Genomic DNA, 12,735 nt, shown 5'->3' with positions numbered 1-12,735 from the left:
ACAGAGATTCGGTGGTCAGATCACGCTTTAGAAATATTGCTGTATGAAGGCCTGATGTAGTCCAACAGTGAATCAAAAAGAGTGAATCAAAAAATTAAAGATTCCTTATTTTAATAAATGAATACAAATGGAATCAGAGTGTATGGATGTCACTACCCTTCAGTATGTCAATAAATTCAATTAAAAATTAATGTTTATTATTATCTTAGTTGCAGGTAAACTGAAATCCATTCACTAACGATTATTTTGTTTATTGATTCATCTTCTTTTAATTTATTAATTGTCTAGTGTATAAAATTTCAGAAACAATGTTGACAGTCTACAAAATACTTATGTCTAAGAGTCCAAAACCCAAATAAATTAAATCTACAATGATATAAAACAGAGAAAAGCAGCAAATCTTCACATTTGAGAGGCTTAAACTAGCAAGTGTTTGCTTGATAAATCACTTCAACAATTTATTGATTATTAAAAGTATCGTTGACAACTTATTAATTCATCATTTTTGCACTAGATATCACTATAGTCTCTGTGAATCCTATTATTGCCTAAAGAGTTTGTGTTATTCGTGTTTGTTTTCATCCAGATACAAAGAACACGCAGTGGGAGGACCCTCGCCTACAGAGTCCAGCTATCACAGGACCTGTGAGTAGTTTCCTCTTACTGCTCCACTTGTCGAGGGAGTTTCTACCACAACAGTGTAGCTACATGGAAATAACAAGTTCTTCTTTTAACACTGTGGTTCAATCTGGCACACACTATCATCAGCCTCAGTGTGTCTTCGGGCGACAAAGATTTATCACTTTGTCACTGCGGTTGTCTCTTAACATGCCAACACCTTTGTGTTATTCTGTGTGCCACTTCAGATGTTGTTCTGCCTCGTTGCCAACTCTCCTCCCCAAAGTTACACTCTGTGTAGTTTTCTGTGTTTTAATAAGTAATGGAAGCATGTTCGGTTTTCTTGTTAAAACATTTACATTTCAATTTGCTCACTGATAAGGTTATTGATACATCTTACAGTACCAGTCTTTAATTCCTGTTTGCATTGTTTTTCTGTCTGTGCAGGCCGTTCCCTACTCCAGAGAGTTCAAGCAGAAATATGACTACTTCAGGAAGAAATTAAAGAAACCGGTAAGAAGTGATTTTAAAACACAGATCTGTCCTCGGTTTCTGTGTTCTTGTCTGGGGAATTCTGCATAACAGTGTCAGCACAAAGCTTAATTTGTTTAAAACCTCACAGCTTCTCCTCGCAAAAGAAGGCAATCTAATCTCTCTTTTGATTATGCTTGATTGCATACTTAGCCAACTTTCTTCACATTGTAAGAGAGAATGCATCATTAATGCATTGTCTTGACACTGCGTGACTGAGATGAATATGTTAAATATTCATTGCAATCATTTCACATTTCTCTGTGTTTAACACTTGGAAGGTGTTCTGCAGACTTGCACGCTACTGCCCTGTTTTTTTTCCTAATGCTGGAATCTAATCTTGAGTGAACAGTAACAATAATAGTTGAGCTGAGAGAAACTTTCCAAACGCTGAAAGGGTTCAGTGTTATGCTTGATAATGTTAAAGGTCAGCAACTTCATGGGTATGCTGAGGGTAATATCTTCACTTAGTTGTTTTTAAAGAGGAAACAGATGTGTATTTTTGAGATAAAATAATGTTATGAATGCCTTCAGTAGGCCGGCAAGATATGTTCCATCCCCTGGACTTTTTCTGCATTTTCTGCTGTTGCAACCTGAATCTTGGAGTCTTCATTTCACAATAATCTTCTTTCAATAATTTACATGAAATAATAAATGACAACATTGTTTTCGAACCCTTGAGTCATAGTTTACCTCTGATATGTCTAAATCAGACCTTGTACCAAGGTCACATAATATCATTTACTAGAATAATTTAATAATTTTGCCTGTATTTAACACAGTATTGTATTTTATTTGCATCAAACACAGTGTTGCCAACTTTTCTTTGTGAATTATTTCAGGCTGACATCCCCAACCGATTCGAGATGAAGCTACACAGGAACAACATCTTCGAGGAATCGTATCGTCGAATCATGTCCTTGAAGAGGCCGGATGTCCTGAAGGCGCGGCTGTGGATCGAGTTTGAGTCAGAGAAAGGCCTGGACTATGGTGGTGTGGCCAGAGAATGGTTCTTCCTCTTATCTAAGGAAATGTTCAACCCTTACTATGGCTTGTTTGAATACTCAGCCACGTAAGTCTCTGCTTGTGCGTCTCTTGTTTGTGTGTGTTTTTTTGGCTGTTTTTAACTGAAGAGAGAGGTTTAAAACCTTGAGCCACTGAACAGGATGTGACAAGCGGACGTAGTGCTTACGCAAAGCTGATGTGGTAAAAGAACCGTGATGTATATTTGGAGCCATGGAAAAATCTCCCTCCCTATTCAAGTGTTTGGTTGGCTCTTTTCCTCAATGTGGAGTAAGGGCAGAGCTGCTGTATTGTTTCCCTATGAGACCTGTTAAAGTGTTCTTTCACTTTGATTAACTTTTCCTCTCATTCAAAAAGCCATCCTGAAACAATGGTTTCCCACATACAATACACGTTAAGATAATGGAAGTATCATGTGTTTTGTTCCCAATTTTATACTGTTCTTGGCACCATCATCTATAGATGATGACACAGTTGATTCTCTCCAAGTTTTGCCATGTAGGGTAAAGGTAATAAGAAATTAATAAATAAAAGATATCAAGCTTATGAAAAGGCAAGAAAATGAAGCATTACTTTAATTAAAGTGTGCTTGATTTAATACAAAAATAAATACCTTCAATACCTTTTAAATTAAATCCACATTGTGATTATTTATCGCAGCAACTTTAGTATTTTTAAAAAACAATCATGATTATCAAAGACGATGCTTAGCAACCACTTTGATGTTTTCTGTCTCCATTTATATTTTGCTCATGGTTGCGTTAAAAAAAACACTCACACAAAAATGTTAACCTTAACCTTGTTTTTTTTTTGAAGTCACACAATAGTTTTAGTGAAAACAGCAATATCATGTAATATTTGAACAATGCATTGCCATGGGAGATGTACAATGCTCCAAAACAGTGGCAGTGTTTGTATGAATCATGCAGGGTTTTGTTGCCATGGTAAGCAGGGAAAAATATGACATGCTATATCTAATCTGCTATTATCAGCCTTCAAATTTCCCCTCAGCTGCAGTACAAGCTGCCTAATTTTCTGGATGGATTAATAGTAATAAACATAACCCATGGTTTCTGTTTAGAACTATCAACCAGCATGTAAATCCCTGTCTTCCTGCTATTCATGCCTCATCTACTAATGACCATGAAAACTTTTTATCTTTTTTTGTTGGCAAGATCGATGGTCTGAGGTCCAATTTTCCCCTGACTGTTTTACCCCCCGCCCCACTCAGCTGCCCTATTTTACTGTCTGAATTTGCTCCAATTTCCCAGCAGTTCCTTTTAAACACTGCAGCTCATGAGCGTCCCTTCTCCAGTCCCTATGATACAGTTCTCACAAAATTTCTAAAATCCGTCCATCCTGTCTTGGGTCCCAGCCTGCTTTCTGTTATCAATTACTCTCTCACATCTGGGTCCGTACCTGACTATTTTAAAATTTCCAGTGTTCCTTAAAAAAAGATTAGCCATTTAGAGAATTATAGACCAATCTCCAGGTTCCTTTCTTTTATCCAAAATCCTTGAAAAGTTGTTACGGACCAACTCCTGAAGTTGGTTGAGGGTCATAAAATCTTTGATAAATTTAAATCTGGCTTTTACCCCAAGTGTAGTACTGAGAGTAGACCAATTACATTCGTATGCATGCAGACAAAGGTGAATATTTGATCCTTATTTTACTCAGTTTAACTGCTGCCTTTGATACCATCAATCATGCCATTTTGTTGGATAGGTTGCATAACTGGATTGGCTTTTCTGGTACAGCTTTAAACTGGTTTCATTCTTATTTGACAAATAGATATTTTAATGTTTGTATCAACAGTCATGTCCTCCTCAACTCCTCTGCTGTGTGGAGTCCTCAGGGGTCGGTCCTTGGACCAATCCTCTTCTCATTATAATTGCTTCCTGTGGGTCATTTGCTCAGACATGTTAAAGATGAGTCATATCACTGTTATGCCGATGATACACAGATCTATTTCTCTGCCAAACCCAATAACCTGAATCAACTGTCCTTCCTCCATGATTGCTTAGCCGTCAACAAAGATTGGATGTCTCTTAATTTCCTCCACCTAAACCCTGACAAAACCAAAGTCCTTTGAAATGGATGGGATAACTTTTCCACTGCAGTTGATCTGTTTGTTGGTCAATTTCACTCAGATATCAATTCTACCACTAAGAATCTTTGACTAGCATATGACTTTTGACCATCATGTCACTAAGCTTGTCCAGTCCTGCTAACTAAGAAATATTGCAAAAATCAGATATATCTTGCCCTCTACGGATTTCGAACTATTAATTCACACTTAAATTTTCTCCCATCTAGATTTATATTTAATTCCCTCTACACGTGTCTCAGTAAAGCTGCTCTAAATCATTGGTTCAAAATGCAGCTGCCAGGCTATTAACTAAAACAAGCCGTAGGTCCCATATTACCCTGGTTCTTGCATCCCTCCACCTGCTTCCTGTAAAATTTAGAATAAACTACAAGGTCCTGTTGATAACATATAAGGCACTGCATGACCTTGCCCCAGTTATATTTCTGATTTCCTCATTCCTCGTTCCACTTCTCGACCAATATCTGGCTTTTGTCCATCTCCCGCTCCAACTGCAAAGCAAAAGGTGACCGCACCTTTGCAGTTTTAGCCTCAACCCTCTGGAATCATCTTCCCCAATCTACCAGATTTGCTGAATTTTTGGATTGTTTTAAAGTTCCAATAAACGACATTCAGCCTCACTAGATGTCAGCAAACAACTGTTTGCTGTGTAAAGATATAGTGAAGTAATAGCGACCTGAGCAGAGAATTAAGTCACACTCCCACTGTGTGTGCTGTTATCCGAGCTTCTCTGTTCTTTCTTTTGGTAGCCAGTCTGGCCTTGTGTGCATTTTAGTGCATGTGAGCGTGCATGTGAGTGCATGTGAGTCCCTCCGTGTCCAGAAAATGTCTAAAGCACCACAAATGAATCGATAAATGTCTGGGGCACTTATGAAAAACCAGCAATCACAGCAAAACCTTTTTTCAAATCAAGATTATTTCTATGCTGTAATGAATGTTTTATTAAATTAGTTCACGATCAATCCTCGTGCACTTTCATCAGATCCATTTACCTTCATTTTTTGTAATTTGTTCCTCTCATAACTTGTAGCTGCAAATAGTATAAACATTTCAATGAAGATATTATGTTTATTTACATTTTGACGCATCTGTTTACAGAGATGAACTGGGAAACACCTTACAGTAGCATTCAGAAAAGGAGTATTCAAATGACTTTCTGCTTGTATGCTCTCATCCTGTGTTTCTCCAGAGACAACTACACTCTCCAGATTAATCCCAACTCTGGCCTGTGCAATGAGGATCACCTCTCCTATTTCAAGTTCATCGGGCGTGTTGCAGGAATGGCCGTGTTTCATGGAAAACTGCTGGATGGTAAGCTGCTTATCCGTGGACGTACTGTTACAGCACAGCGTTGTATTTATTTACATCACTTACATGGAGTCTTCTGCTTTCCCAGGTTTTTTCATCCGGCCCTTCTACAAGATGATGCTGGGAAAACAGATCTCTCTTAAAGACATGGAGTCTGTGGTAAGATCTCAACGCTTCTAAAACTATTAATGGATTGATTATTTAAAAGCTCTGCAATTCTGGCCCACTTTGTTCAGAGTAAGAGGCTGAAATATATACAGTATTTGTTTTAATTTGCTTAATCTTTCCCTGTTGCAACCTTGCAGGACAGTGAATACTACAACTCTCTCAAGTGGATTCTGGAGAACGATCCCACAGAGCTGGACCTGAGGTTTTGTATCGATGAGGACAACTTTGGACAGGTGCATAGTACTAGCATCAGTTAATATTTCAGTTTTTAATTGGAGTAGGGTAGTTGTATGTGATTTTGTCTTCCCACTGGACTACCTTGGCCTTTATTTTATTGTGTTTTTCTTTATCAGACGTACCAGGTTGATCTAAAGCCCAGCGGCTCAGACATGGTGGTCACCAATGACAACAAAAAGGAATACATAGAGTAAGAACATTATAAATGTTTTCCTCCAGCTTCATCCTTTATCTTTTTAATTATGGTTATAGTCTTTTTAAAGAGCACTTTCATACAACTACACCATCAAACAACTTAAAAACAATGTCTACAGTATGTCAGGTGTTCATACAAATATCTTTTTGACAGCCTGGTCATCCAGTGGAGGTTTGTCAATCGGGTCCAGAAGCAGATGAACGCCTTCTTGGAGGTATTTATGTGCAGTAATGCAGTTGCCACTTGGGGGCAATGTGACCACAGACTGTGATTAGCATGCTTGAGGCCCTTAGTGCTGTGTAAGAGTTAATCTCAGCCTGTGAATGTCTATAACTTTCAAAATGTATTGTCAACTTTTATCTTTGGTGGGTTGTTCAGTAATTATGTTGCTTGAATTGTACTTTCATGAAAACAGTTTTTTTTTAATTCTCTTTTTATTTTCAGGGCTTCACTGAGCTCATTCTCATAGATCTGATCAAGATCTTTGATGAAAATGAACTGGAGGTATGGATTCTGTATTATTGTATATTTATTTATCTCTTTCACCATTCTTAAAGAATAGATTCACAATTTTTCAAGTCTTTCCTAAAACAATAGTCAGGTGCCCAAACAAACATTGTTTGGGCACGTTTTTTTCTTACTGAAATCATTCCTCCTGTTCATACTGGCCATTAAGAAATCCCTTCATACTGCACTTTTATTGTAAGTATTTGGGGACAAAATCCACAGTCCTCCTTGCATGCAAAAATGTATTTAATATGAGGCCTCAACCATCTGAGTTAGTCAAACAAAGTGGATATCTCCCACAGTTACAGTCTTTTTATTAAAAATGTTCCCCCTTTATGTCTTGACGGACATTGTTCCTCTGTTCAGCTGCAGTGGAAGGATCAGATCAAAAAGAGGGAATCTGGAACAAAAAGACTGCAACTTGAAAGAAACCCACTTTATTTGACTAACTCAGATGGCTGAAGCCTCGTATTATCTTCAGATAAACTTTTAAATATATCAGAACAAGGACTGTGGATTTTGTCCCCCATCACTTACATTGAAAGTATATTAGGAAGAGATCTTTTAATGGTCAGTATAAACAGGAGGAATGATTAGAGCGAGCAAGACCAGTTTCAATGTTCATATGGGCACCTCACTGTAGTGTGAACTTTTCCTTTAAACCCTTTCCTCCAACTATCAAATCTGTGCACTGTGTGTGCAATGTGACAGTGAGGATTTTAATATGACACAATGTTATCTGAGATGGAAAGTGGCAGTGACTGTTGTATGCTTCCTCTCTCTTCTCCTTCCCTTTCGGCGTCTCTGTAGCTGCTGATGTGTGGTCTGGGTGATGTTGATGTCAACGACTGGAGACAACATACTGTTTACAAGAACGGCTATTGTCCCAACCATCCTGTTATTCAGTGGTTCTGGAAGGTACGTATTGCTACATATTAGTCATGAAAGCTGGATACTGAAAATCGGTTCCAGTCGTCTTTCCCTCCATCCAGCATGCGACAGGTTTGCTGGCCTCGCTTTTGAAGATCAAAGTCTGTTTGGAAGAACAGGCTTGTTTGCTCTGATGAAAGAGCCTGAAGTAGTACCTGCCCTTAACACACACACACACACACACACATACTTGCACAGCAAATACACTCAGACAGCAAACAATACACACAAGCCAAAATGTGTGCATGTATACGCTTACACACACACACACACACACACACACACACACACACACACACACACACACAGACAGACAGACAGCAGTGTCATGTCATGAGATTAAGTGAACTGGCACAAACAGCTTCTGTTTAAATTTGTGCTGTCCGTTTTTCCAACACACACACACACACTCTCACACACACATGCACACATGCACACACACACACACACACACACACAGGCTAGATTGCAAAACAGTCTAAAAAAGCTTTTCCTGCTTTGAATAATTTCATCATCTTTTCTGTGTTGTAGTTGTGAAAATTAGAAAATCTCACAGGTGTGGGTTGTCAATTTTAGGGTGATGATTGATATTTGACAAATTCATTTTGTAAACCATTTGTCACTGATTGATTTTATTGTTCCTCTTTCGTCAGGTTGTCCTGTTGATGGATGCTGAAAAGAGGATCCGACTCCTCCAGTTTGTCACGGGGACGTCACGAGTCCCCATGAACGGCTTTGCTGAGCTTTATGGTACTTTTGTATTTCCTTTACTTTCTGATTGTATAACAGTACCAGTTTTTTTTAAAAATCCTATGTTACTGGTTTAAATGGCAATGCCTGAACTTTATGTAACAGTGACACAAAAATAGTTTTCCAAGAAAAGATGAGTCAATAATGTAGCTGTTGTAAGAATCGAGTAGTTTCACAGTATACATACAGATACTGTAGATGAATGGTGTCAAACAGGTTGACCAAAAAATGTAAGATTCAAGTTTTTTTTCTACATGGCATCAGTGTGAGAAAATAGAAAATCTTTTCAATGTATATTCTGTAGAATTATAGCATTTAATAATCCATTGACCAAAAATGAAAAACATATTAAGACAACGTGTTGGCCCGGGTTCCCTTATATTCATGGACTAGACAATAACGTGTTCAGAAGATCAGATTCTTTTTGAAAGGAGAGAGCACCAGTGTAACACCAGCTCCTACAGAGAGTGTTGCATTGTGGGTTGTTTATAGCCTTAATGTTGCTAGGCTGGCAAGAGTCTGTTTATAGTGTGTTTTTTAGAGCCAGTCACCCTGAAAAGTGTTTTGTTAGCTCAATTTAAAACACTGAATTTGTGTTTTTTTTGCTATGGAGGAAATAAATTCCTCTTGGGTGTCCACCTTGAAACTGTGGTGATTGTTTAGATCTTCTGTGCTGCCAGGTTGAAGAGTCTTTGCAGCAACATCCATATCTGAAGCATCATCTACTGTCATGGCTGCAACTGTCATGGCTGCAACTGCATGTGAACACATACAAGGACAATACACTTAATACCTTTTTATTAAATTCCTTCAAAGTCTTCACTACAAATATTATATGAGTCTGGACAGACATGGATGTAAACTGCAACTTGACTGGTATAATGGCATAATAATTGTTTGTTTTTTCATGCCAGGTTCTAATGGTCCTCAGCTGTTCACAATCGAGCAGTGGGGAACGCCCGATAAGTTGCCAAGAGCTCACACATGGTATGTCACCGCACACACTCACAAACCAAAAAAAAACTAACAAGAGTCGCAAGTATATTTGAAGTCTCAGTGGCTATGGCCTCGTTTTTGGATTGCCATGTTTGTAATTTGTCGAACATTTTTCCCATATCCCAGTTTCAACCGCTTGGATCTGCCAACCTACGAATCCTTTGAGGACCTGAGAGAGAAACTCCTCATGGCCGTGGAGAACGCGCAGGGCTTTGAGGGCGTCGACTAAAACAGCAACCCTCTGACTGCATCCAACCAACCAACTGACAATTAAAAAAACAAAACAAAAAGCCACAGGGATGTCAAACCAGCTGCTGTAGCAGTTCTGTGCGAGCATGTTGTACTGTTATGCCTGACTGTGAGCCACCTCCACAGCACGGTGGTTTTGAGACTGTACAGCGACTTGTCGAGCCAATATGCCTCCGTCTTTATATCTTTTCAGTGTGCGTAGGTCACTCCTTAAAGGTGCTGGGGGCTGGGGAAAGAAAGGGAGAGTCGCACTGTCTTTTTATCCACAGGCATGAACGATGAATGAGGAGAGCTGGCCCTGATACTGTACGTTTCTTTCCCCGCTACCCTCGTCCTGTGAAAATCTACAGTGCTGGAAAACACTAATGCATTTCAATAGCTCCTTTATGTACACTATAGCACAGTATTTGAGCACCCTTCAGTGGAAGGGTCTTAGCATGGCCTTAATCTGGCTCATACATGCACTATTTCTCTAAGAAACTGCAATGGCACTATGATCACAACTCTCTCAAATCCTTAGACCAACACCAGATAACCTTAGGAATGCTAGCCAATCACATTTCAGGAAATCGGCCACACCCCTCCATAGAGCCTCGTCTATGTCGTGTGATCAGATATCGCCGCTGCAGCCTTTTGTAGAGTCATTTTTGTTTTCTTTTTTTAGGTAAGGATTCGAGAATGGGGGAGGAAATAATCCCCAAAGATGATTTTATAGTTTTTGCCAGTCATCATGGAACCGTTTTTTTTTTTTTTTTTTTTTTTTAAATTCATTGGTATAAATCTCGCAGGAAAATACTCTCAACGTATTTGTACTGATGAATAATGTTGTTTACTATTTTGACACTTCTATATGAGATGGTGTGTGAAGTGTAAATCTGGCTAGTCTGGGGAAAAATGATTAATCCATATCATTTGTTATGGTGATAGCAAATGTGTTGAATAAAATGGTTTTTATTGTAGTGCTATGGAAGCAGCATGAAACTGTACCTTGTGTTTGCTTTGACTACATAGTAATTTGGACGTGTAATCGGTGTCGAGGTCGGGAAGGGAAAACTCGAAACGGGGGGATAGTTTCTCTGAGACGTTTGTGTTACGCCCCTGAAACGGGGAGAAATAATCACAAGAGTGATACGGTAATGTTTCTTCAGTGAGAGCGTTTACTCGAATGAATAATTGAACATATACACAATCTACAAATAAACATAGGCTACCCTGCTTAACAGGCTGGTTACAGTAGCATACATACCCTATTCAAGTTACACAAATATTCAGTATTTCTTTGAGACATAATTCCTATTCTCTCTACTGTTACTGGTAAATAATATACTGCTGTAACTCAGTAACCTCTCATAACCTTATAAAAATTACTAAATAGACAATATAGAAAAACTGTGTAAAATACATTTACATATGTAGACAATTGGATTCACAAAATGGCGGAAGCAATTGGCTTAGCTACGGGTTGAACTCTGCTAACAAGCGGGAGCTAGCTCGCCAGACACTTTACCATACTCGGCAAACTTTACTTTAACTCACTTGAAATGTTACACATACATTCACTTGACACTCAAACATATTAGAAAATGTATTACAACCACCTTAATAGTGTCAAATGCCGACAACATACCTGAAACGGGGAGAAATAATCACAAGAGTGATACGGTAATGTTTCTTCAGTGAGAGCGTTTACTCGAATGAAGAAAACACCGCGAGTTCCCCTGGATACGTGGGTGGAGACAAAAGCAATCGATCTCACGCTGGTAGATTAAGACTACTTTGCTGATCACTGATAATACCATTATAGCTGAACCTCTGACAATAAAGGATGAAATGAACAATGAATTAATTAAAGACCTTTTAAAATTTTAACCTCTTTTGACATAATGAATTCCTACTTTTTTTTTAAACCCATTTTAAACACATCTTATAAATTGTTTCTCATGACTATGATCTTTTTAACCTTATCACAGCATTTTAAGTGTACTGTCCTTTTTAAGCTTGTATGGTCCTTTTAGTGCATCATTCTTTTAACTTATCACATACTCCCCTACAAAATAAATGTCGTCCCGACATTAAACCAATTAATTAAACAATTTTCTCATCTTTTTCTTTTCAATCTCTCATGAGCTTGGCAATGAAGGGCTCCTGTGAGTTGGTACAAAAACAAAGGTCACAGTCTAATGACTCAACAGTCCATAATCACAGGGCTACAGTCCATATTCGGTGACTGGCCAATGCATAAACTGTCTATCAGCAGTTTTTCAACAGTCCATTAGTTTTGCATGGCAATGATACACAGTCTGCAAATTGTCCATGACAATAGTTTTTGAAACAGTCCATGAATAGTCCATGGCAACAGTCTGTGTGAACAGTCTATGTATTGTCCATGGTGTTCGTCAAACTTAGTCAAGTCTGTAGGCTCATGGTTTGCTGGAGTCCATACATGAAGGGGGGCTGGAAGTAGTATGGCTGAAGGGGCGGTAGCCATGGGACCAGTCCTGATGCATGGTAGACAGGTAACATCTGAGTTGCTGGCTGGATACTGTAGCAAGAGGGGATGCCAAGCTGATCGTAGGTCATACGTCTCGGTGGGTGTCTCTCTCTTTGTGGCAGCTGGTAGGATGGCTCCTCAGGTTCAGCAGCACTTGACGAGGGAGAGGCATGTGGTGAGTGTTCATCAGGCAAATTTCCAACAGGTAAGTCTATTTCCTCACCAGGCAGGTTTTCAGCAGGTGTGCTAGACTCCTCCAGCTGATCTTCCCCAGGAGACTGTGCTTGTGGTGCAACAGGAGCTGGCATTTCAATTCTCTCTTCCACTGGTGGGTGCCTGTGTTCAAGCGCCATCCTCGATTCACCCAAGGTTTCCTTTCTTTCTGCAGGCACTGTGGGGGCTCGGAGTGGCTCATGATGGAGTTCATACTCATCCCCGCTGTCCTCATCAGATTCCTGAGTTTGAGATGCAGGCTGGTGTTTCTTTTTCTGTGTCCCTTTTCCGTTTTTTGTAAACTCTGGTGATGTCTCGAAAGGTAAGTGATCACAGGGCATTAGCAAGTTTCTGTGCAGAACTCTGGAGCATCCCTTACCCCTTTCTGGTCTCACTTCATAAATTGGCAGG

At 39.2% G+C, this 12,735-nt stretch overlaps 1 protein-coding gene across 9 annotated transcripts in view; it reads left to right on the top strand.

Moving 5' to 3' along the window:
• The window catches only part of nedd4l (NEDD4 like E3 ubiquitin protein ligase), a 51,329-nt gene extending 40,929 nt beyond the window's left edge, over window positions 1-10,400 (top strand). For all 9 annotated transcript variants that reach the window (XM_067574954.1, XM_067574955.1, XM_067574956.1 and 6 more), the window contains 13 exons: window positions 587-645; window positions 1,066-1,131; window positions 1,992-2,221; window positions 5,469-5,590; window positions 5,676-5,746; window positions 5,893-5,988; window positions 6,109-6,182; window positions 6,342-6,402; window positions 6,633-6,692; window positions 7,506-7,613; window positions 8,279-8,375; window positions 9,290-9,362; window positions 9,498-10,400. In XM_067574954.1, coding sequence (XP_067431055.1) covers window positions 587-645; window positions 1,066-1,131; window positions 1,992-2,221; window positions 5,469-5,590; window positions 5,676-5,746; window positions 5,893-5,988; window positions 6,109-6,182; window positions 6,342-6,402; window positions 6,633-6,692; window positions 7,506-7,613; window positions 8,279-8,375; window positions 9,290-9,362; window positions 9,498-9,600 — 1,220 coding nt within the window. In that variant the 3' untranslated portion in view covers window positions 9,601-10,400. The remainder of the gene's footprint in view (window positions 1-586; window positions 646-1,065; window positions 1,132-1,991; window positions 2,222-5,468; window positions 5,591-5,675; window positions 5,747-5,892; window positions 5,989-6,108; window positions 6,183-6,341; window positions 6,403-6,632; window positions 6,693-7,505; window positions 7,614-8,278; window positions 8,376-9,289; window positions 9,363-9,497) is intronic.
• Window positions 10,401-12,735: the final 2,335 nt, after the last annotated feature.

The sequence above is a fragment of the Thunnus thynnus genome, chromosome 19, assembly GCF_963924715.1.
Source record: "Thunnus thynnus chromosome 19, fThuThy2.1, whole genome shotgun sequence".
NCBI classification, from domain to species: domain Eukaryota; kingdom Metazoa; phylum Chordata; class Actinopteri; order Scombriformes; family Scombridae; genus Thunnus; species Thunnus thynnus.
Note: the sequence above shows the minus strand (reverse complement) of the source record. Positions and strands in the feature narration are given on the sequence as shown.